Source organism: Macrobrachium nipponense, chromosome 30, assembly GCF_015104395.2.
Source record: "Macrobrachium nipponense isolate FS-2020 chromosome 30, ASM1510439v2, whole genome shotgun sequence".
In the NCBI taxonomy this organism is placed as follows: domain Eukaryota; kingdom Metazoa; phylum Arthropoda; class Malacostraca; order Decapoda; family Palaemonidae; genus Macrobrachium; species Macrobrachium nipponense.
In genome coordinates, this window is record NC_087218.1 from 28537751 (window position 1) to 28564206 (window position 26456).

General features: G+C 37.7%; 1 protein-coding gene across 1 annotated transcript; it reads left to right on the forward strand.

Moving 5' to 3' along the window:
- Nucleotides 1-7046: 7046 nt before the first annotated feature.
- Nucleotides 7047-24140, forward strand: LOC135202098 (probable serine/threonine-protein kinase fhkB). Its single transcript, XM_064231349.1, has 5 exons — nucleotides 7047-7117; nucleotides 19385-19474; nucleotides 22986-23124; nucleotides 23409-23709; nucleotides 24040-24140. The coding sequence occupies exons 1-5, from the start codon at nucleotides 7047-7049 to the stop codon at nucleotides 24138-24140; spliced, it is 702 nt and encodes a 233-aa protein (XP_064087419.1).
- Nucleotides 24141-26456: the final 2316 nt, after the last annotated feature.

Sequence of the window (26456 nt, forward strand, 5' to 3'; positions counted from 1 at the left end):
TATTTTGACAATATATCCCCCAATGTATTTAAGAGCCGCCTCCTCAATTACTCCCTCAATATCTTTTTTATTTCTGTTTTTGCTCCCAAAATATTGTCTTCCTCATCAAAAACATCTTTTCCTAAATCAAAATCTAAATTTCTAAACATCTGTGTTGTTAGACATACTTCTAATGCTAACTCCCTTTCTTTTGTTACATACTCACCTTCATTGGGAGATTCAAGGGATTTTTCAACTGAGGTGATATTACACTTTTCACTTATTACCTTCATTTCCTTCCCTAACAACAATTTTTTTATCCTGAATTTAAACTTCACTGCATTTGGATGATCATGGTGACCATCCATGGCCTTATACACCCAAAGACATGTTCAAGGCAATATTGGTTTAGTCTTTGTGTCAGCAGGTAGCCAATACTATGAGAGGCTTTTAACAGTAAATAAAACAATGGTGGATTTACATGGAAAAAATTATTCCTTTCTCCAGAAGGAATATGTATATTTTTTTTGCATGAGGACTTTTAATTCATAATACTCATTAACTCGAGGACCTTGAGAAATTTAATTTACCGGCTTGTTTTTCTACATCAATACCAAAAGCAGTGCTTTTAATTACCAAACTCTCCGTACATGCATGGAGAATTCATGGTGTCGAGCCAAACATCCGTTATTAAAAGAATAAAATCGGAAGTTTCACTCCAGTTTTGACACTTCAACAGTCTCCTTCGCCTAAATATTTTTCTGAATTGGCACATGATGTAGACACCAGTTGCACTGCTAATTTAACGTGCTGTCATTGTTGACCCGTTACTTTTAAATGCATTTCATTGATCTTATATGCAAGCCCATAGTCTGTTTTGGTTTTACTAAGTATTTCTCGTATGCTAGAAGCTGAAATACACTTATATTGGAGTTTTTCGTTTTTTCACGCGTATTAAGACAGCCAAATACTGCGCAGTTACTTGGCATTATCAATGGTAGAATGAATGAATGAATAAAAAGATATATGGGCACACAGCAAGTCCTATAGTCTACCTTACGACTGTGGGTAGCATATTGTTTTGGTTAACCACGTGTGAGAGACCAGGGGACGTGACGTCACAGTGTTTTTGATTCATACCCTAAGCTGCGCGCTGGCTGACCTGTTGTATCTAGACCGTGGTTCCTAGCCACGTAAAAATATCTAATCCTTCGGGCCAGCCCTAGGAGAGCTGTTAGTCAGCTCAGTGGTCTGGTAAAACTATGATATACTCAACTTTTATTTCGGTTTTTCCTGAGGCAGTATGCCATTCCAGTGCCTCGTGTCTAAAAAAAACATCCTAGGGTGTGGTACCATCGGTGCAATTCACGCGGTGCACTGTAGGCATTACTTAAGGTTCTTTGCAGCGTTCCTTCGGCCCCTATCTGCAGCCCCTTCCATTCCGTGGACTGTACCTCCGTTCGTATTAGTATCTTTCTTCCTTCTTACTTTCCAACTTCTAGCAATTGCTTCATAGTGCAACTGCTTTGAGGGTTTCCTTTTGTTACCCTTTCAAACCTCCTTTTCCTTAAATTTCCCTTTCAGCGATGAGTTGCCTCATAGGTACCAGCGCCTGGCCTTTGGCCTGAATCTTATATTCTAATTCTAATTCAAAGGGAAAAGTTGCTTTTTTTTTGGTTGAAATAACTTTTTATACTTTCGGTGTAAAAATTATTGGTAAATACATAGTTTTTAGATTGTACAAGTCAGGTTTGATTTGATTTTTTCTGGTACCTTTCTATTCGAAACTCTCATAATAAATAATTCCAGTCAAAGGCCAGTTGAGTCGTGCCAGTAGTATAAATAACAATGGCATTGCTGTGAAGAATGTAGCAGCATTGCCATTAGAACCACCGCCCTCCTTTAATGGCACAGTTGACATAACCTTTTGTTTTTACAAAAGCTGTGGATGGCCGAGGAGGAGACCCATCTTGCGCCATTCCCACCCCTCCCCCTCCCCCTCCCCCCGTCGGCATCGGCTATATTTTTGAGGACAAAGACACCATTAAGGTAATCGCCTTTCAGTTGCTTCTTTTCTATAGAATTCCCCGGACAATAACCGTAAGGCGATTCGCGGGGTCATCTATCGGGGAAGCAGAAGAAGAAGAGGAGTAGGAGGAGGAGGAGGAGGAGGAGGAGATTGTCCTGTGCTTTGCCATCAATCAAACGAGAGAGTGAGGAGGAGGAGGAGATTGTCCTGTGCTTTGCCATCAATCAAACGAGAAGTCAGAAGAAGCAAGAAGCAGCGATATTGAGAATGTTCCATATTTTGCCGTCAATTACGAGAGATGATGCCCATAGTATTCTATAAGTGATATCTCTTTTTTTTAGTCTGCGTTCCACTGCCCGAGTTATTCTAGTTTAGATTAAGAAGAAGTAAGAAGCAGCTTTATTGAAATGATACCAAGAGCATTTTCTAACTGATATCTTCTTTTCTAATCGGCGCCCCAATTCCCGAGTTATTCCAGTTGGAACTTAGAAGAGTAAGAAGCAGCGTTATGGAGATTTGTCTTGTGGGTTGCCATCAAGTACGAGAAATGCCAAGATTTTTCTTAAACAGATATCTTCTTTTCTACTCAGCGTTCCACTGCCCGAGTTATTCCAGATGTTAGATTCTAGTGCGCTCAGGGCATTGCACGGAGGGAAAGGTGACTGAGAGGTGATGAAAGGAAAGTGTTAAAAAGATGAAGTCATTAGAGCGAATTTTTTGAACATTTTCGAAGATGAAGTGACGAACCGGATGACGTGAATATTCATGATGTTAAAATGTAAATGAATGATGTCACCATTTTTTTTACCTGATATTCGAATGAAACGAATCATGTCTACATTTCTTGCCTAATATTGAAATGGAGTGAATTATGTCAACAATTCTTACCTAATGTTAAAAGGAAGTGAATTATATATCAACCTTCCAGACGAACGATTAAGTGAATTGCTTGAAGGAAATTATATAAATATTCCTTCAGTGATGAAGCTAATTATATAAACATAGAACGATAGAAAATGACGTCACGGTTCTTTACGATTTACATAATTTACGTCAACATTCCATATGCTAACACGACAAATCGAGTCGCGTTAATAAAACGAACATTGAGATCATAAAGCGATTTATTATTATTGTATTATTATATTATACGTTATGTAAGCATTACTCAAGTCACGTCCTGGCCTTCCCTCTTGAGCGCTACTTAAAAAGGGTTATTATACGAATACCGAGTTAATGCTCTTCTAAGTTTTAACAAATCACCGACATTACAAGTTCCCTCACAAAACGGTACTGCTGACCACCTAGTATTACTTAGGGAGCATCCATTACCTTGACAAGTCATTTAATGTTATGATAATGTGTTCGGGTAAAAATGAATTTATGAAGCCATAAAGGTGCTGCTATTATTCCCTCTGCGGGCGGATCTCTCTCTCTCTCTCTCTCTCTCTCTCTCTCTCTCTCTCTCTCTCTCTCTCATATGCACTATAAAATCTCTTATCACCTTATCACGCACTATGTCTGTCCTAGCTGTGGTAATTTATTATTTGTCATATACGCTCTCTCTCTCTCTCTCTCTCTCTCTCTCTCTCTCTCTCTCTCTCGAATTATGAAACAACATCCAATTGATACACGGGGGAAGGAATTTAATTAAATGCCTGGAGTGTAATGAATACTCGTAATAAACTATATAAATTTAGAGGGTCGTGTATAATAAATTATTTACTAATTAAAAGTTTAATGAAGTTAGTCTTAAACTGACTGCTAAAGATTTAATAGTGATTCATTATTTTCCTTTTGGGAAGAGAGAGAGAGAGAGAGAGAGAGAGAGAGAGAGAGAGAGAGAGAGAGAGAGAGAGAGATTTATGAATTAGTTATTAAATAGTATTTTTAATAATTTTTGTTTGAACAGTGTTTCTTATTCATTCCGTAATACAGTTTTTTCAGTTATGGATGTTCATTTTTGACCACTGGAATATGTATAGTTATAGTATATGTATATATCTCTATATATATATATATATACTGGATATATACTGTATATATATATATATATATATAGTATATCATATATTATATATATATATATATATATATATATATATATAATATCAAATTACTGTCGCCTTGAGATGCTCTGAAAGTTTAAAAATCTGAAATAGAATTTTAACTTGGCGCTTGAATTGCTTATTGTTTATTGAAAAACCTGAAAAGTCTGAAAATCTGAAACAAACCTTTAACCTAGTACTTCGAATTGGTTATGTTTGTTGAAAAATCTGAGAAATCTGAAAATCTTAGCTAAACTTTTAACTTGCGCTTCGATTTGGTTATGTTTATTGAAAAATCTGAAAATCTGAAACAAACTTTTAACCTAGTGCTTCGAATTGGTTATGTTTATTGAAAAAATCTGAAAATCTGAGACCAACTTTTAACCTTCTGCTTCGAGTAGGTTATGTTTATTGAAAATCTGTTCAATCCGAGACAACCTTCAACCTAATGCTTCAAATTGGTTGTTTATTGAAAAATCTGAAACAAACTTTTATCCTAGCAGTTCGAATTGGTTATGTTGAAAGAAAACTGAAAATCTGACGCAAACATTTCGCTTAGTGCTTCAAATAGCTTACGTTTATTGAAAAATCTGATAAATCTGAAAATCTGAAACAAACTTCTAACCTAGCGCTTCGAATTGGTTATGTTTATTGAAAAATCTGAAACAAACTGTTAACCTATCAGTTCGGATTGGTTGTGTTTTTTTGAAAAATCTGATAAATCTAAAAATCTGAAACAAACTTTTTACCCAGTGCCTCGAATTAGCTAGTTTTATTAGAAATTTAACTTAGATCTTCGAATTGGCTATGTTTAAATGAAAAATCTTAACATCTGAAACAAACTTTTAACTTTGTGCTTCGAATTGGTTATGTTTATTGGAAAATCTTAAAATCTGAAACAACTCTTCACTTAGCTCTTCTAATTGGTTGTGTTTATTGTAAAATCTGAAAATATGACAGAAAATTTAACCGAGCACTTGAAATTGGTTATTTTTATTGAAAAATCTGATAAATTTGAAGATACGAAATATACTTTTAACCTTCAAGTTCGAATTGGTTATGTTTATTGAAAAATCGTAAAATCTGAATAAAATTTTTCACTTAACGCTTTGAATTGCCGATGTTTATTGAAAAATCTGAACATCTTAAACTTTTAGGCCAGGGCTTCGAATTGTTTATGCTTATTACAAAATCTGAAAATGTGAACCAAACTTTTAACTTAAAGCTTCAAATTGATTATGTTTATTGAAAAAACTGGACATTTGAAACAAACTTTTAAAATAGCACTTCGAATTGGTTATGTTTATTGAAAATTCTGAAAATCTGAACCAAACTTTTAACCTAGTGCTTCGAATTGGTTTTTTTATTGAAAAATCTGAAAGTCAAAAACAAACTTTTAACTTTAGCTCTTGAAGTTGGTTATGTTTATTGTATAATCTGATAAATCTGAAAATCTGAAAGAAGCTTTTAACATAGATATGAATTGGTTATGCTTATAAAAAAATCTGAAAATATGAACCAAACTTTTAACTTACAGCTTCTAATTGGTTATGTTTATTGGATAAATCCAAAATTTTAAACCAAACGTTTATCCTAGTGCTTCGAATTGACTAAGTTAATTGAAAAATCTGAAACAAACTTTAACCTAGCTCTTCGAATTGGTTATGTTTATTGAAAAATTTTAAAAATCTGAAAGTCTGAAACAAACTTTCAACATACCGCTTCGAATTGGCTATGTTTATTGAAAAAAGTTTTAAAATCTGAAAATCTAAATCAAACCTTTAACCTACCGCTTTGAATTGCTAATGTTTATTGAAAAACCTGAAAATCTGAACCAAAATTTTAACCTATCGCTTCAAATTGGCATTGTTTATTGAACAATCTGAAAATATGAATCAAACTTTTACCTTAACGCTTCGAATTAGTTATGTTTATTGAAAAATGTGAAAATTTGAACCAAACTTGTCACCTAAATTAGTTATGTATATTGAACAATCTGAAAATCAGAACCAAACTTCTAACTTAGCACTTCGAATTGGTTATGTTTATTAAAAAAATCTGAAATCTGAGTCAAACTTTGAACCTAATGCTTCGAATTGGTTATGTTCATTGGAAAATCTGAAAATCTGAGTCAGACTTTTAACCTAGTGCTTCGAATTGGTTATGTTTATTGAAAATCTAATCAATCTGAAAATCTGAACCAAACTTTTAACTTAGCACTTCGAATTGGTTATGTTTATTATTTTCCATGAAACTGTTTAGTCGTTACTGTGAATTGGTTTGAATTTTGATACTGGATTGTTCAGTTTTCTTTATTTTGGCATTGTTTAATTAAATTTTTTTTACTGAGTGGCTGCTCTGTTATTTTACGGTAAGATTGTTTACCTTTTCTAATAATGAGAGTTTTTGATTTTTAACAGAGAGATTGCTCGATTTTAACCAAGGTTATTGTTCGATTCAAAGGGAAACTTCTGGTTAATAGCCATTAAATCTTGTCAAACAGAACTTTTAATAAACAAAACTATGAGCCATTGCTCGAATCTGTACGTAATCTCATGTTATTACAATTGAATTTCAAATTACCGCCGAGGTACTTCAATGGAGAGCACCATTTATCCAGGATTCGACTATGTTGCCATCTGGCGGATTAGTACCAATGACAGTGTCACAGTAGCCTCACAAAAACAAGCGCGGCGAAGCATGCGTATCGTATTGTATTCGTCCTTGGTATTGTCATCGTGTTTTAGGTCAATTGTCATTCAAATAGCATCAATTATGCCAACTTGTATGGCGTTTCGAAGGGAGGATATCAACATGAAAACCTTTCAACCTACGATAGCCGAGCCTCTGTTGCAGCTGAAGAATTGTCCTGTCCAAGTTCACCCGCTGCTCTCTCAATTCTCTCGTTCAGTTCTTTTTCCTTGGGCTCTTCAGCACCATCATCAGTCAGGAGAAACCTCACCAGTGAATAAGCAGCCACAGTAAACAAGATGACTATTCCTCCGTATTTCGAACAACATCTGGACAACAACGTCCCAACAACACTTACTGCCAAGGTCAGGTAAGGCCACATTTTCTTCAAACTGGAATCTATATCTGAAGTATGTTACCTGCAGAGGCCATATCCAGTTCGTATACTCTCCTTTCTCTTTCTCTCGTTTTTTTCGTTGGTTTTCTATATTCCAAGAGAGATATTTTGATTTATCAAAATATAGCAAGAAAGATTCTGAAAGATTTTTAATTATGTCTATTCTCTAGCTTTTATAAATTGCTGAAATCTCTCTCTCAGGCCAGGAATTTTTTTGCAGTCTCTCTCTCTCTCTCTTCTCTTTCATTCGCTCTCTTCCTCTTCTCAGCCTCTCTCTCCTCTTCTCTCTCCAGTCTCGTCTCTCTTCTCTCTCTCTCTCTCTCATCTTGCCCCGAAGATCTGGCATTCTTCATTTGTTCCTTCATTTAGGTTTAAGGCTTTGCATTCGATAGAAGTTGAGAGAGAGAGAGAGAGAGAGAGAGAGAGAGCGAGAGAGAGAGAGAGAGAGAGAGAGAGACCGTATTTTTGTGTAGAAAAACGATGTATTGGAATATTTAGATATGTCAATACATGTGAAATTACTCTGTTTGAAATAGGATATCTAAAATGTGTGTACCATACTTCGTGTATAGTGCTCTAATTGAGGTTTTTATTAATATTTTGTCCATCTAAATGTATATATACATACATACACACACACACATATATATAATATATATGTATATATAATATATATATATATATATATATATATATATATATATATATATATATATATATATATATACAATATTATATTGTATATATATATATATATATATATATATATATATATATATATATATATATATATATATATATATATATATATATATATAATATAATGTCCCAGAGACTGGTCACCTTTTAGACATGCTGTCTACTAACTAGGAACGCCGGAGTACACGAACGAATCAAAAGTACTGAAGGAGAACTGCGCACACCTGAAAGGGACTATTGACATCCACCACCACCCCTGGTAATAATGACCGCCCTTACGAAAGTATACCGCACATGCGCACGTGTGTGTGTGCAATATACATGATGTTGCAACATTCCCAAGAGAGAGAGAGAGAGAGAGAGACGAGAGAGAGAAGAGAGAAGAGAGAGAGAGAAAATGGCTACAGTTGTTAATGATGATGTTTATCAGGATTACAAACAGTGGCCAGGTAGTTTTTCTTCTTTTTTTGACATCGCGTATTCAGGAACTTGACCTTTTTCTCCTTAATGGAAATAGTGGTGGCCACAGCTATAAGTACAAATAGATGAACGTGAAATGACGGGCAACAGTGTATTTTATGATTTCCTTACTTACTAGTATCTGTTTATTTTAGTTATTTGTCAATGTATTTTTATTCCAATAACTGATCTCGTCTGTCTGTGTTTTCTGTTACCTTCTGTTACTTCTTTCTCATGAACACTATAATATTCTTTGGAAGTTTGAATTTCAAGTCAGTGACCACTTTGGTGGACTTGTTCCATATGAATACGGCTCATCTTCTATATAATAAAATAATAATAATAATAATAATAATAATAATAATAATAATAATAATAATAATAATAAACACATGGGCAGTGCCAGTAATCAGATAAAGCGCAGGAATGGTGGAATGGACGAAGGCAGAACTCCGCAGCATAGATCAGAAAACCAGGAAACATATGACAATACACAAAGCACTACACCCAAGAGCAAATACGGTCAGACTATACATAACACGAAAGGGAGGAGGGAGAGGACTACTAAGTATAGAGGACTGCGTCAACATCGAGAACAGAGCACTGGGGCAATATCTGAAAACCAGTGAAGACGAGTGGCTAAAGAGTGCATGGGAAGAAGGACTAATAAAAGTAGACGAAGACCCAAAAATATACAGAGACAGGAGAATGACAGACAGAACAGAGGACTGGCACAACAAACCAATGCACGGACAATACATGAGACAGACTAAAGAACTAGCCAGCGATGACACATGGCAATGGCTACAGAGGGGAGAGCTAAAGAAGGAAACTGAAGGAATGATAACAGCGGCACAAGATCAGGCCCTAAGAACCAGATATGTTCAAAGAACGATAGACGGAAATAACATCTCTCCCATGTGTAGGAAGTGCAATACGAAAAATTAAACCATAAACCACATAGCAAGCGAATGCCCGGCATTTGCACAGAACCAGTACAAAAAGGGGCATGATTCAGTGGCAAAAGCCCTCCACTGGAGCCTGTGCAAGAAACATCAGCTACCTTGCGGTAATAAGTGGTACGAGCACCAACCTGAGGGAGTGATAGAAAACGATCAGGCAAAGATCCTCTGGGACTATGGTATCAGAACGGATAGGGTGATACGTGCAAATAGACCAGACGTGACGTTGATTGACAAAGTCAAGAAGAAAGTATCACTCATTGATGTCGCAATGCCATGGGACACCAGAGTTGAAGAGAAAGAGAGGGAAAAAATGGATAAGTATCAAGATCTGAAAATAGAAATAAGAAGGATATGGGATATGCCAGTGGAAATCGTACCCATAATCATAGGAGCACTAGGCACGATCCCAAGATCCCTGAAAAGGATTCTAGAAAAACTAGACGCTGAAGTAGCTCCAGGACTCATGCAGAAGAGTGTGATCCTAGAAATGGCGCACATAGTAAGAAAAGTGATGGACTCCTAATGAGGCAGGATGCAACCAGGAACCCCACACTATAAATACCACCCAGTCGAATTGGAGGAGTGTGATAGAGCAAAAAAAAAAAAAAAAAAAAAAATAATAATAATAATAAAGTTAAGCTATAAACCCCATCCCTTTCTAGTGTTTGCTTATTTTTTCAGGCCTGGGCAAGAACAGGACCTCTGGTTGTCCGTCCCAACTGCCCCTAACAATTCGCACGTCTGCCAACAATCATTATGCCAAAGAGTAACGAGAATTATTGGCTAATTCACTGACACAAAACTCGTGTGTAACGTTGGCCACTTGTTTCTTCAGGGTATGTAGACGCCGGATGTCTGATACAATTAAGAAGTTTTCTGTTTTTTATGATTTCGTGAACTAGTTTATCGTCCGTTTTATTTTAACCTTTTTAGCCTTTCTATTATTATTATTATTATTATTATTATTATTATTATTATTATTATTATTATTATTCTAAAGATGGACCTCACTCATATGGAACAAGCCCACGACCTGTGCAGGGGCCATTGACTGGAAATTCAGGCTTCCAAAGAATAGTATTCGGCCGTTCATTTGAAAGAAGTAATAACAAAAGGTAAAGGGAAATACAGAATGAAGAGATTTCTAATCAGAGAGAGAGAGAGAGAGAGAGAGAGAGAGAGAGAGAGAGAGAGAGAGAGAGAGAGAGAGAGAGAGAGAGAGAGAGAGAGAGTTTCTATTAGCGACTTGTGTTTGTGATAGTTAATTTTTCAAAATCATTTTCACACAATTTGCAGTTGTTAACAAATGTCCCCCCCTACTCGAATAATTCTTCCATTGAATTCTTCAGTTCAATTGAACGTTTGCAACAAGTATGCACACACAAATACAAACACAAGGAATATAGATACAATCTATAGACCTTTTACAGCACACACACACATTCACACAAGCAAATCCTTTTAGTACCATTCTACCATCTTTCTTCGTAAATAGAGAGAATTTTACTTTCAAATTATCACAGGAAATAGCAACGCTGTCAGCTCATACCGAAACAACGAAATCAAGCTGAAAACCAAGTATTCATTAAGTAAGCAGAAATCTTACGTTTACTTCCAGATCTATGTTAAAGGTAGGTACAATGGCGAACAGACTGCTTGGAAGAAAACGAGATGGTTAAGGTTAACGTACGATGACGATGACTAGGACTATTACCCTACAAGGCTGAACCATGAGAAGTGGTATTACAGACGTAAACTGTTCTGTCTGACTTATTAGGAAATTATCGTCAGCAGCAGTGGTCAGTGTTTGGTAAAACATGAATACTATCGCTTCCTTCTGGTTCGGTAACTACCTGACACAAAACGAACCTTGCCTAGTACTACCAGCCTCTTGGAGTGAGGCCTCAGTAGTGTTCTTCTGTTTTACTATCCTTTTTTATATTTATAACAAACGTATATGTGTATGTATGTGTGTGTATAGGGAAAGTGTTATTTTTATTTAGGTGAGAAGGAAATTATATCTGGGGCACAGCAGGACCAAGAAGTTGTGTTTTCAGGAAACGTTTTGTTGCGTTGAAAGCATTTTTTTCTCTCTCTTTAAAAGAAATCTATTGAAATGGCTTTGTCTGTCCGTCCCCACGTTTTCTGTCCGTCCTCAGATCTTGAAAACTACTTGTACCAAAAGGGCGATATACAGTAGACATTGTCACTGAAATAGGGGCGTGTGTTTTTCGAAGTACATTATGAACGAATGTACAAATACATTTTGAATGTTATTCCGTATGAGTTTGTAAATTTTCTGTACTGGAGTAATTATGTTAGAATAGGTAATATCAAAACAAGGGGACATCCTTATTTGGACTGGTTGTGTTACCAACATATTAAGAAACTGTAGTTCTATTGAACCACTCGAGGACGTATTTTTACGTCTACAGTAATGAAGACGAAACGTTTGTGAAAAAAAGGACAAATCCTGAGAAAAGGGAAATTAATATCTCTGAAAATGAGAGAGAGAGAGAACTGATCCAATTAAGAAAGGATTGCGCGGGTTAAAGGGGAACTTTTGGTTGATAGCCATTAAATTTCGTCAGACCGAACTTTTAATAAGCCATTGCTCGAATCTGTAAGTAATCCCATGTTTTTACAATTGAATTTCAAATTAGCGCCGAGGTTGTTCAATGGAGAGCGCCATTTATCCACGATTGGACTATGTTGCCATCTGGCAGATTAGTACCGATGACGTAGTGTTGCGGTCGCCTCACAATAACAAGCGCGGCGAATCACGCGCATTGTATTGTATTCGTCTGTGGTATTGTCATCGTGTTTTAGGTCGATTATAATTCAAATAGCGCCAATTATGCCAACTTGTATGGCGTTTCGAAGGGAGGATATCAACATTAACATCTTTCAACCTACGACGCAAACCTTGTCTGTTCGGACCATTTCTTGTCAACAGATTTAAAACATGACATTAGGAGCAGGCTATTAGCTATGGCTATGAAATTTATATAATATGTTTTGGGAACTTAATTTCCCTCTGAACAGACCACGGTACCGACGAAGATACAGGGCGGCTATCTACCGCTGTCTATACTATGGTGCCTCCGTTATAGCGAAGAAAACTGTCATTTTCGGAATCCGTCGTAGGTGAGGAGGGTCTGAATCACTTGTGACTTGCAAATCCATGTCGCACGTGTAAGCTGCCATCTTTATCGTGTAGACAGCATGCCTGGCGGAATAGTTCCGCCTGTCTGAGCCTACCGCGACAATGACGTGACGCATAACAGATGAGCCACACATGGTGCAATAGAAAATTGGTTGTAAAAAAATGAGAAATCGCCCCTTTCAAAAAAATTCTTTTTTTTTTTCACTAGGGGTGCTTAAATAGAATAATACTACATATGGACCAGCTAAAATGCAACCAGAAGTTCCCCTTTATTAATGAGATTGGTTGATTATAATCACTGTGATAGTTTGATTTTAAACTCTATGATTATTTTATTTTATTAGAAATTTCTTACAGGGAACTGACATTATAAACATGAAACTCATGGACATTCCGCGTAGTGAAACTAAAAACTAAAAATTTCCGAAAATAGACAGATGTCTCCTCCAGCCCTTATGAAAAATAATAATTTCTTATAGTTTCCTATCGATACCCTCGAAAAGGAAACTGATGACAGATAACAGGGCTTTAATAAAGAGCTAATTATTTATTTTTTTATTCTTGCTATCAGCCGAATGTATTGAATAGACTTTTAAGTTAAGAGATCTTTCTTTGTACTTGAAGAGTTCCTTCTCCCCATCCCCCCCTCCCTTCCCCTCCCTCTTACAACCTCAACCAATTCCCCCTAAAAGCCCTGAATAAAAATCTCGCGAAGAAAGAAAAATACAGCAAGGGGGGGACGGGGAAGACAAAATGGCCTTGGCTACCTGAAAAAAAAATATCTTGAAATGTTCCTGGCTTCCTAAAAAGAAAAAAAGATCTTGAAGTTATCTACAAGAATGAACCGGTTCACTTCCTTTTGTTTTTTCCTCCCTTCCTTTAGATATATATTTTTGTGGGGGGTCGGGGGGAAGAGATGGATGAAGGGACTGGAGGAGAGGAGTGAGGGCAAATCTGGTATTTTTTCGGCAAGTTGTTTATAACCGCTTTGAGTGTCGATGGTCGAGCCGTGTTCTATCTTCCGATCGACGGTAGAAAAAAGAAAGAAAGAAAGAAAAAAAAGACTTCGATATGGGCGATGCCTCGGCGTTGGTCTATTTTTTTTTTTTCTAAGCTTCCGCGGCTTCTCTCAATTCTCTTATCTCTTCGTCTTTAGTTCAGTGTTTTTTTTATTTGTTGTTATGGTTTTAAGGAACGTTTGGTTTTAGGATTTGCTCAGTGGTTTGGATTTTAGGAATATTTGGTTTAGGGACTTTTGGTTTTAAGGACGTTTAGCTTAGGGACGTTTGATTTTAGGGACGTTTAGCTTAGGGACGTTTGATTTTAGGAACTTTTGGTTATAGGAACGGTTGGTTTTTAGGAACGTTGAGTTTTATGGGTATTTGTTATTTTTGGAACGTTTGGTGTTAGAGATGTTTGGTTTTAATGAATGGATTTTAGGGACGTTTGGTTGTAGGAACGTTTGGTTTTATAACATCTTGGCTTTTAGGAACATTTGGTTTTTAGAACGTTTGGTCCGTTTACCTGGAAATGGAAAAGCGGGGTTATTCAGTACCGTGATGAGAATGGTTGAAAAGTAAAGCAGTCGACCCAATGCTATTTCCAAGGAGAAATTTTTGCTACGTCTTCATTGTGTTATTGAATAATGCATTGATATTGTTTTTTATGTTAATACACTAGGCTTTCATTTTTTAATCGAAATTGTTACAATATTCTACGTGACCTAAATATTCTCTCTCTCTCTCTCTCTCTCACACACATTTATTAGTTCTCCCCTCTTGCAAGCTCGCTGTGACGCCTGTTGATAGAAATCAATCACATAGTCAGTCAGCTCTTGCACTGCTAGTATCGAACCTTCCTCCTTTCTGTAATTATATTCCCTTCCTCCTTTCTGTAGTTATATTCCCTCCAGTAATTGTTCCTCATTTGCAGGGAAGTTTTTTTTTCCTTCCAGAGAAATTCAGTATTGTGCAAATAGACTGCACACAGTAAAATGTGACCTATGCCTCTTGGTGATAATTTAATTTACTGGTTTTCATTGGGGGGTGATTTATGGTGATTGATGAATTTCATTCATTGACGATCCGTTCTGACGTTGCCTTCGCTTAACTGGGACAGTGGGTCACTCATCATGGTGATATGAGAATTTTGGGGAATTTTAGGCGTTTTCGTTCAGTTATATGGTCGGAAAGAGTGACAGTATCATACAATGAAGTAGCGATGGAAAGACTGTTCGAATGTCACCTTAATGAACATTTTAACAACGGAGCGAAAACTTTTTTTTTTTTTTTTTTGAGGGGATGCATCCTTGGGGGGCGTATATGTGATATATATTTATTATTTATTATTATTATTATTATTATTATTATTATTATTATTATTATTATATTATTGACAATCAAAAGCCACAGTAGTGTTACAATATTATTGTACAATAGTAAAAATACAAGGAGAGATTTTCGGATACTGCTCCGTATCCCTCTTCAGTCCTACTGACGGTCAAACAATGGAGGGAGCGTTACAACAGTGAAAAAAAAAAAAAAAAAACAAAAAAAAAAAAAAAAACTGGTTCAAGGCGGATGGATCTAAGTGTTGGTCAGGTAATCCCCGTTCGGTTGTTTCTGTTGGCGAGACGGCTGGAACGGCGAAGTGGTCGTTCAGGTGATTCCAGCTCAGCAGACATTCCATCGGTGCCATGACTTGAAGCTGTAGTAACCTCAGTCATCTGGGATAAAAGAGAGGTTGGAGCAACATCAGGGGTCTCACAATCACCAGACATATGAATCCTAAAATCGTTGGCAAAGTGGCCAATTATTAAAGAACTGGTAAAACTATCTTCATCAGTGAAGGTTTTGTTCCCTTCAAAAGCACACCCCTTTCTAATGCAGCTCCTTCCACTAAGCGACGAACACCAACATCCCCACTCTTAAAAATGACAGAGGCACCATTCCAATTGATGTTGTATCCTTCGTTCCAGGACACAACATCAATTGGAATGGTGCCTCTGTCATTTTTAAGAGTGGGAATGTTGGTGTTCGTCGCTTAGTGGAAGGAGCTGCTATTAGAAAGGGGTGTGCTTTTGAAGGGAACAAAACCTTCACTGATGAAGATAGTTTTACCAATTCTTTAATAATTGGCCACTTTGCCAACGATTTTAGGATTCATATGTCTGGTGATTGTGAGACCCCTGATGTTGCTCCAACCTCTCTTTTATCCCAGATGACTGAGGTTACTACAGCTTCAAGTCATGGCACCGATGGAGTGTCTGCTGAGCTGGAATTACCTGAACGACCACTTCGCCGTTCCAGCCGTCTCGCCAACAGAAACAACCGAACGGGGATTACCTGACCAACACTTAAATCCATCCGCCTTGAACCAGTTTTTTATTATTTTTTTTCCCACTGTTGTAACGCTTCCTCCATTGTTTGAACGTCAGTAGGACTGAAGAGGGATACGGAGCAGTATCCGAAAGTCTCTCCTTGTATTTTTACTATTGTAACAATAAAAATATATTTAACACTGCTGTGGCTTTTGATTGTCAATATTATAGCCTCGTTACGGAGGTTCCTTAGTTCATTATATATTATTATTATTATATTATTATATTATTATTATTATAGATTATTATTATTATTATTATTATTATTATTATTATTATTATTATTACTTTTTCATGAAACAGGTCAATAGAATAGTGCCCCCGTATGAGAGAGAGAGAGAGAGAGAGAGAGAGAGAGAGAGAGAGAGAGAGAGAGAGAGAGAGAGAGAGAGAGAAATAACAAATACTATTTTCCAGAAAATCTGCCAGAGGTTATATAAGTGCTTTATGATTAATTGCTTCAATTGTTTTTAACTAATTAGCCCTTTTTTTCTTTACGCAATATCTCTTATCATAGTCAGACGGCAATCTCCATTTGGAAAAATATAGAGTTAATCTTATTTTTCCATATTCCATGTTTTGCATTAAAACGCGGAATACGCACATTAAAATAAATGAAACCAAAGTGAATTGCCTCTGTCAGTATGACCAGCTTTTGCAATTTATGTCATATCTAACTCTGGCTTTCATTTCTGTTAAAATGCATCATTTTTTTTTTTTTTAATGAAATTGACAATAAACTACATCAAAAAATTTTTTTAGACCGTAATGAAACATTTGGCGAATACTTTTTAGCTTGAATTTTTAACATTTTCTATTAGTCGAATCATTTTTAGGTATTCAATCTAAAAAAGAAAAAAAAATTGGCCATAAACAGCAAAATGAATGTTTCTGAGCTCGTGATGTGATGAAACATTTGTCGAATATCATTTTTTCTGCGGAAATGCATCTTTTTTTTTTTATGTAATTGGCCATTAACTACAACGACATGAATTTTTCTGAGCCCAAAATTATGCGTTTCTTCGAGTACTTTTTAAATATATATATTTTATGCTAAAGTGCATAGTTTTTTTGTTTTTTTTACTGTAGTTGGCCATTAACTACAATGACATGAATTTTCTTGAGAATAAAATGAAAAACGTTTGTCGAATACTTTTTATATGTTTGATAAACGAAAAGTATGAATTTGGTCAAAAACTTTGACGACATAAATTTATCTGAGAATAAAGGAAAAACCTTTGTCGATACTTTTAAATTAATGTTTTCTCTTTTACCTTTTGATTTCTAATAACTCCGCGACACCTGGATTGATTGGGATGCAAATTGGTGTGTCAGCAGTTGTGTTATAGGCGTCGCGCGCGCTTTGATAATGTCGCCATTCCAGTTCGTATTTGCTCTACCGTGTTATTCGTTGAATGTCCAGTGTAGCTAAATTTAACGTATTGTACTTTAATAACACAATATTGTATTTCTATTAACGTTAAGCACTAGTTTTAGTTCGATGTCAGGTCCGTCGCAAATACAATTGTATTGTTCTCACCGGGAAAATTAATTTTGAATGTATTTTCTGAAACGCAAGAGTTACGTTTTGTGTATAATTTTTGGTGTTTTATCATCGAGAAAGTTATTTTCTTAAATTGAAATGGGCATTTTACTTTTAACAGCGTAAGAGCTTCCTTTGATTTTGCTTTTAATATTCTGAGAGCTGTGTAATTTTGAGGAATTATCTATAAAGGTGGTAAGAGAGCAGATTTAATATACAATTTTCAAACTTATTTATCTATGTAGATTAAAGAATGTTATATTATGTGTGTACGATAGATGTAAGTAGCCACTCAGTTGATGAAATATACTTTCTTGCTGACAGTCAAGTACATTGGATATATATCGTGTGAAAACATTGACACACTCAAGGAAAATTTTGATCGATCAGTCTGTAAAATGAAAAAAGAAAAAAGGGTGGGTGTGTTGTAGGAAAAATGCAGACATTAAGATGAATGATTTAATGTCCGTATGCAGGGGGAGGTATCTAGTATCCTTAAACGGAAATGTCGCTTGGTGTGGTTAAAGTGGTACTTTGTAGAGCTTCAGAATACAAGTAATAGCGTTGTCCTCCATAGGGGGTTAGTGCCACAGTGCAACTCATGCGGTGCACTGTAGGCATTACTTAAGGTTGTCTGCAGAGTCCCATCTGCCCAAGCTGCAACTCCTTTCATTCCTTTTACCGTTCCTCCGTTCTTATTACCATTCCTTCATCAGATTTTCCATCCTCCCCTAACAATTGTTTCAAAGTGCAACTGAGAGATTGTCATTCTGTTACACCTTGCAAACCTTTTAATCGTAATTTCCATTTCAGCGCTGAATAACCTCATAGGACCCAGCGCCTGGTCTTTGCCCTAAATTTTATATTCCAGTTACAGTTCCAAGAGTTCTGTGATTATCAGGGACTGTTTTGAAATAACGAAAACGGAATGTAATACAAATTGCGTAGTAATTTTATGGAACACTTCTATTTACCAGTGTTACAAGGTTAAATTAACCTTGAGATATTACCAAGTGTGTTTAATCACTCCATCATTTAGATGAAAAAATGACCCATATATAACTAGAAGTCTTTCTGAGGTTAGTTATCTAGTTCATGAATGGTAGAAATTTAGCCATGGATTCAGTAACACGAAAGTTTCTGAAATTTGTAGAAAGAAATTTACATAACGAAGTAAATAATTTATTTGTGGCTACATGCCAGGCACCCCCGATATATATTACTCGAACAATATCTTAGATCGTGAAGTATATATGATTATATTGTACTGTGGGCAATGAGCAGATAGATCATACGATCTTAACAGCATACTTCAGTAGAAATATAAGTTATTTTTTTTTTATTCGCGTAAGATAATTTGTTATTCTTTAATTTGTTCGTTTATTTCTTTCCTTTTTGATAAGTCGTCTCATCTCTGTATTTCCCATTTCCTTCTGTTGCTTGTGTCTAATGAACGCCGTATTCTTTGGAAGCTTGAATTTTAAGTCAGTGGCCTCTTTGGCCTTGTTTCATATGGAGAAGGTTCATCTTCTGAATAATAATAATAATAATAATAATAATAATAATAATAATAATAATAATTATATTTCGGAAGGAGACCCTCTCGTAGACAGGTTTTGTTAAAAATGATTGCTGCTTCAGCACTATTAATCTTGTAAAGAGTCTTCTCTATTTTTCTGATGATGGCTTTCTCGTTGTTGCTTAGACTGGCGAGCAACGCACCAAAGGGCATGGTAAAATTCGGTTGAGTCATTTGCTTTATTATAGCTTATGCAATTCTCTCTCTCTCTCTCTCTCTCTCTCTCTCTCTCTCTCTCTCTCTCTCTCTCCAACGCGACGTTTCTTCCTGATCCACAGGACATTATCAAGCGATGACTGCTGAGGGACTAAATTCCAGTGTTGTTGTTGTTTGAGATTAAGCTGGCCTTGTGCCAGCACGGGCTCTTGCTCGTAGAGCAGCTCGTAGTGTTCCAGTGGTGGTTGTTTGAGATTAAGCTGGCCTTGTGCCAGCATGGGCTCTTGCTCGTAGAGCAGCCCGTAGGAAACCAGTGGCGAGTCCTTCTTCTTATATCGTGATGTTGCGGGCTCTCGAATACGATCTAGAGAACCTCTCCGGCAGGTTGAGTTTTCATTGGTTCCTGGGAAGATGACTCATATGGCGAGCGTTTACGAGACTTGCAGACCTTCTGCAACACCGGACGTGAAGCACATTATGAGAATAATACCAGGGGTGACGTCACTCGGGTAGAAGCCAATCAAGAGGCTCCCAGTGATATCCCCCGTTTGAGAAGGTCTGCAAGACTCGTAAACGCTCGCCATATGAGTCACCTTGTGGCGGGATCACAAGCTCAAAAACAAGCTGCAGAATCCCCCCCACATGTACCTAATCAGTCCAGCTGCCAAAATCCCCCCTCAATCACACTTTCTTCAGTACACAACAAATACAGCAGGACAGTTGACCTACACCTATACAAAACAACCAAAAAACAAAACACATTTACCTACCAACACTATACAAAAACAAATGAAAAAAACAAAACACATGTACCTACCAATCAATCCAGTTGCTCAGGGCTATCCTGTGCTGTTCGCTGGTCGAGGTCACAGAGACATAAACAACAACAACACCAACAACAACGACCAAGAACCACAACCCAACACAACAACACTCAAGGACTACAACCCAACAACAACCAAGGACAACAGTAACACAACAACCACCAAAGAACACAACCACAAAACAACACAGCAAACAACCAAGAAACACAACCACGACCTCCTCACACCTAACAAAAACTCAACAAAAGACCACTGCACGAACAACACAAAAAAAGCAACATACACCCCCAGTAACAACACCACTTAACAATAACTAACAACAAATCACAACTCAAACGAATTTCAATGCTTAACTAAATGCTGCCAACACTACTGTCTCTCACAGCTTCTGACTAAAGACTGACTCAAAAACTCTCACTCTAAACACAGATCTCTAACAGCAAACAGCCAGAAACCTATCAACAACCAATTCAGTCATTAACTATCCATTACAGCAAATTACAACCCTCCCCCCCCCCCTCTCTCTCCTCTATCTTCTCTCTTCTCTCTCTCTCCTCTTTCACAGAATGTTGTCAAATGGCAACTTCATAACTCCTCCATATTTCCTCCCCTGTTACATTTGACAACGTCCTTTCCAATTTCACACACACCCACACTAAATAGCCTTCCGCAACCCACCACGGATGCTCAGATGCAGGTCCTCTGGATCTCGTTTGCCCTCCCCAATTACACCACACCCTCAGTTACACTGCCATCAACTTCTCCCAGATTACTTCCAGTCAGACTACCATTACCATCTCCCTCACTACCATCCCCCCAAATCCATTCACTATCTCATCTACCCCCCTCTAACTCTAGTCCGAACATCTCTCGTAACTCTGCCACCAAATCACTTACCTCATTTACACTCCTGCCAAACTCCCGAAGAGACTCATTCATACTGCCAACTACATCCTTACTACCTGATTCCCTTCCTGGTGAAACTTCACTAAACCCTGACAATTCAAATCCCACACGCTATATGTATCAATTCCCTCCTCAAAGTCATCTGTATTACACTGTGTAGCCTTATCCACCATTTTTGCCCTAACACTAACCCCTCTATCATGCAGCTCACGTTCCTCCCTTTCATTCCCTTTCCTTACCTTTTTCCGCTTCCTTCCATACTTAACCAACACCAAGTGCCGATCTTCCAGACCCATTTGCTCACTGACACTCGGCTCACATTTATTCACCCTCAACCACTCACTCATCGCATTCTCCCGAACATACTGTCGCATACTAGAGGACCCACCCAACTGAATCCCCTTAACACCTAGTTTCCCGAATTCCCAGCCTGACTCATCCTCTTTCGCCTACACACACTCGCCACGTGACCTTCCATTCCACATTCAACACATTTCGCACGCTGTTCCATAACACATCCTAGCATAATGCCCGTTCTTCCCGCAGTTGCCGCAAACTATGTTCACACGGGTACCCCGATATCACTAGCTATATGCCCTACCTGTCCACACCTATAACATTTAATATCCCTATCTTTCTTACATTCACTCACCAAATACCCTGTTTGCCCACACCCAAAGCACGCTCCTAATGCCCAACGACATTCATTCTTCCTGTGTCCTGGCTTACCACATCTATAACACTGATCTCGCTCACGAGTAACTGACCCCTACTCTTCCAACACTCGCACTCCCATCTCTTTTAGGGCTAACTACTCTCACATTACTTGCCCTAACACTCCTATCTACCACTCGCTCTGCCATTCGCCTTAGCCCTTCCAAAACTGCCTCCCTATAGCTTTTAAACTCCGGTACAACCTCAGCTACTTCAGTCCTAACACTAACACTTCTACTCTCTTTCATACACCTATCTAACTCGTAATCCTCTACTATTTCTAAAATGTCGTTCCAGGTTAACCTTTCATTCGTCCATCGCATTTTCTCCTTACGTTTCAGATTTATAAACTCATATACACTCTGGTACAGTCGCCAACAACTTTCGCACTAACTCCTTACACTCATTTATCCCTTCATCCCCAAACTTTTTCCTAGCTAATGTTTCTAACCTACAGACATACATCGACAACGACTCACCAACATTCATTCTTGCCTCCTCAAAATCTTGCTTTCTCCTATATCTAACGCTACTCTTTATCCTCTTTGCCTGTTCTACAATCCTAGGTTTTACACTCTCATACGGCACATTCCCTACACTCATAATTACCCTATACATATTCAACAAAAATCCCGTCAAAAAGCTACCTAACTCTATTGCCCAGACTCTCTTGTTATCTCCATACTTTGCCTCACAATACTTCTCATATTCCTTAAAAAAGTCCCTTATGTCCCTATTACCATATTCCTCGTATTGTGAACATCGGGGTACCTCTCTCATATACACAGCCTTTCGTACTTCCCGGTCACTCTCACTCTCACTTTCGCTACTTCCATTCTGACCCATCCTTCCCTCTTCCGAATACAGCGAATCCACTTCCGTACTCACGGTCCATAACCCCATGACTAACGCTCTTCTTACCCTTCTTCTTTCTACTTGCCTGTTTCCACTCACCGCTATCAAATCCCTCTCAGCCCTTTCCCCAATGTATTCTGACCTAGTCTCATCCTGTCCATCACTTAACTAACTTCTTTCCTTAGTCTTCTTCTTTTCCTCAGCCACTTTCTTATTCTTGTCCTCAGGTTTATCCTTATCCTGTGTCTTCCCCATCTTTCCCTTACCTATCACAACCGAAGCCCCTTCTTCACTCGTACACTCATCCACTCGCTCTTTTGCTTCCTTTACCACTCCTGGCCCGTCACAAGACCCCAGTAGGCCTACCTCCTACAGCTCCTCTCCACAAATCCCTTCATCATTTCCTGCATCATATATTGCACTGCATTCATCATTACCCCCAATTTTTCATCCATTTTCTCAACCATTCTCTCTTCCGCTCCTTTCACCTCTTCTTTCATTTCCACTTCCGCATTCCTTAGCATTCCTCTCATTTCCTCTAACTCCCTCTTCTGCTCCTCACACTCTACCCTCAACCTCTCATTCTCCACTTCCAGCCTTCCCTTAGCTTCCCTCGCCAACCTCAGCTCCTCCTTCAGCCTCTCTATCTCCTTCAAACCCTTCATCTCACTTTTCTCCATCAATCAAACAACTCACTACCCATTGCCCTGCAGCTGCCGCACCAACAGTCCCTCTGTTCGGCCCCAAAAAATAATGTGGCGGGATCACAAGCTCAAAAACAAGCTGCAGAATCCCCCCCACATATACCTAATCAGTCCAGCTGCCAAAATCCCCCTCAATCACACTTTCTTCAGTACACAACAAATACAGCAGGACAATTGACCTACACCTATACAAAAACAAAACAAAAAACAAAACACATGTACCTACCAACACTATACAAAAACAAATGAAAAAACAAAACACATGTACCTACCAATCAATCCAGTTACTCAGGGCTATCCTGTGCTGTTCGCTAGTCGAGGTCACAGAGACTTAAACAACACAACACCAACAACAACACCAAGAACCACAACCAACCCAACACATCAACACTCAAGGACTACAACCCAACAACAACCAAGGACAACAATAGCACAACAACCCCAAAGAACACCACCACAAAACAACGACAGCACAACAATAACACAACCACCAAAGAACACAACCACAAAACAACACAGCAAACAACCAAGAAACACAACCACGACCTCACACCTAACAAAAACTCAACAAAAGACCACTGCACGAACAACACAAAAAAAGCAACATACACCCCCAGTAACAACACCACTTAACAATAACTAACAACAAATCACAACTCAAACGAATTTCAATGCTTAACTAAATGCTGCCAACACTACTGTCTCTCACAGCTTCTGACTAAAGACTGACTCAAAAACTCTCACTCAAAACACACAGATCTCTAACAACAAACAGCCAGAACCTATCAACAACCAATTCAGTCATTAACTATCCATACAGCAATTACACCCTCTCCTCTCTCTCCTCTCTCTCTCTCTCTCTATCTCTCCTCTCTCTCTCTCTCTCTCTCTCTCTCTCACAGACGTTGTCAAATGGAACTTCATAACTCCTCCATAACCTTCCCAGGAACCAAAGAAAACTCAACCTGCTGGAGAGGTTCTCTAGACCGTACTCGAGAGCCAGCAACATCACGATATAAGAAGAAGGACTCGCCACTGGAACTGTAACTTTTTCCTACGGGCTGTTCTTGAGCAAGAACCCGTGCTGGCATAAAGCCAGCTTAATCTTATTAAAACAACAACAACAACACCGGAATTTCGTCCCTCAGCAGTCATCACTTGATAATGTCCTGTAGATCAGGAAGAAACGTCGCGTTAGAGAGAGAGAGAGAGAGAGAGAAAATTGTATAAGCACTAATAAACCAAATGACTCAACCGAATTTTACCATGCGTTGTGGTGCGTTACTCGCCAGTCTAAGCAACAACGAGAAAGCCGTCATCAGAAAAATAGAGAAGACTCTCAACAAGATTAATAGTGCTGAAGCAGCAATAATTTTTAACAAAATTATAATAATAATAATAATAATAATAATAATAATAATAATAATATCTGTTGTTATTTGGGCCATTTAGAAATTGTTTGGTGTTCTTCTAAGAATAATGATAATAATAATAGACTTCATAGGATATTATTGTTAGAATTAAATAGACAACCTTCAGACCTCGAAGAAATTATCAAAAATGCCAATAAACAAGTAAGAAAAAAAAAGCCGAAGTTTCTTAGGCGCAATCGAGTTTTCTGAACAGCCAATAATGCTGTATGAAACTCTTAGCCAAGGCTCATGAAACTCTGCCGCGTCCATGGTGTTCTGTGTTCTTGGCAACCGTAGCGATGCCAGACGCACGATCACGGCTAACTGTAACCTTAAATAAAATGAAAACTACTGAGCCTCAGTAGTTTTTAAGATCTGAAGGCGGACGGCAGACAAAAAGCTGTCTCAATAGTTTCATTTTCCAGAAAACTAAAAACGGTAATTTTTTTTTTTTATATTTTATAGAATCATTGAATATCCTGCAGGCGGGGCTTATGATTTTTAGAATATTATGAAGTAAATCACAACAATATCAACATTACCCCCTGGTTGCTGATGGAGAAATAGGGAAAAATATCCATTATTCTTTTAGTCTCCGTAGTGTTATTGGATATCTGAACAGCGTTGGAAACTCTATATTCATAATATTACGAGCACAGAATGAGGCCAAAGTTACCGCAGGCCTTTTGTGCACTCGGAGACTGATGGTACGTGTGACTTTTTCATCATTACGATAGAGATATCGTCATTGCTGATATTCTCCCCTTACTCTAAAAGGTATCGTAGACGATAGAACTGACGTTACGATATATGCTGATATTTCCCCCCGTACGGTGGGAGTTGTCGTAAATGATAAACTTTCATTATCAAGATGATGATCCTCCCGATGATTTGTAGCTATCGTAGACGATAGAATTTTCATTATCAAGATGATAATCCTCCCCTTGCTTCGTAGCTATCGTAGGCGATAGGACTTTCATTATCAAGATGATAACCCTCCCCACGCTTGGTAGTCATCGTAGACGATAGAACTTTCATTATCAAGATGATGATCCTCTCCATGTTTTGTAGCTATCGTAGACGACAGAACTTTCATCATCAATATGATAATCATCACCATGCTTTGTGTTTTCTTTGTAGTTTTCGTCGACTATAGAACTCTCATTATCAAGATGATAATCCTCCCCATTGTTTTGTAGCTATCGTAGACGATAGAACTTTCATTATCAAGATGATGATCCTCCCCACGCTTTGTAGTTATCGTAGACGATAGAACTTTCATTATCAAGATGATGATCCTCCCTGCGCTTTGTAGTTATCGTAGACGATAGAACTTTCATTATCAAGATGATGATCCTCTCCATGTGTTGTAGCTATCGTAGACAATAGAACTTTCATTATCAAAATGATGATCCTCTCCATGTTTTGTAGCTATCGTAGACAATAGAACTTTCATTATCAAGATGAAATAATCCCCGGACCCTTGCTTTTGTAGCTATCGTAGAACGATTAGAACTTCATCCATCAAGATGAATAAATCCTGCCCCATCTTTGTAGCTATCGTAGACTAAAGAACTTTCATTATCAAGATGAAAATCCCCCCCATGCTTTGTAGCTATTGTTGACGATATAACTTTCATTATCAAGGATGATAATGCCTCCCCATGCTTTTTATAGCTATCGTAGATAGAACTTTTCATTACAAGATGATAATCCTCTCCATGTTTTGTAGCTATCGTAGACGATAGAACTTTCATTATCAAGATGATAATCCTCCCCATGCTTTGTAGCTATCGTAGACGATAGAACTTTCATTATCAAGATGATAATCCTCCCCATTGCTTTTTAGCTATCGTAGGCGATTAGAACTTTTCATTATCAAGATGATAATCCTCCCCATGTTTTGTAGCTATCGTAGACGATAGAACTTTCATTATCAAGATGATAATCC

What these genes read in the sequence shown, in the direction of transcription:
- LOC135202098 (XM_064231349.1), top strand. Translation starts at nt 7,047, where the DNA reads ATGACTATTCCTCCGTATTTCGAACAACATCTGGACAACAACGTCCCA. An exon ending in ACACTTACTGCCAAGGTCAG is followed by an intron (nt 7,118 to 19,384) that starts GTAAGGCCACAT and finishes TCTTGCTCGTAG; the next exon opens with AGCAGCCCGTAGGAAACCAG. An exon ending in GCCGCACCAACAGTCCCTCT is followed by an intron (nt 23,125 to 23,408) that starts GTTCGGCCCCAA and finishes GCTGTTCGCTAG; the next exon opens with TCGAGGTCACAGAGACTTAA.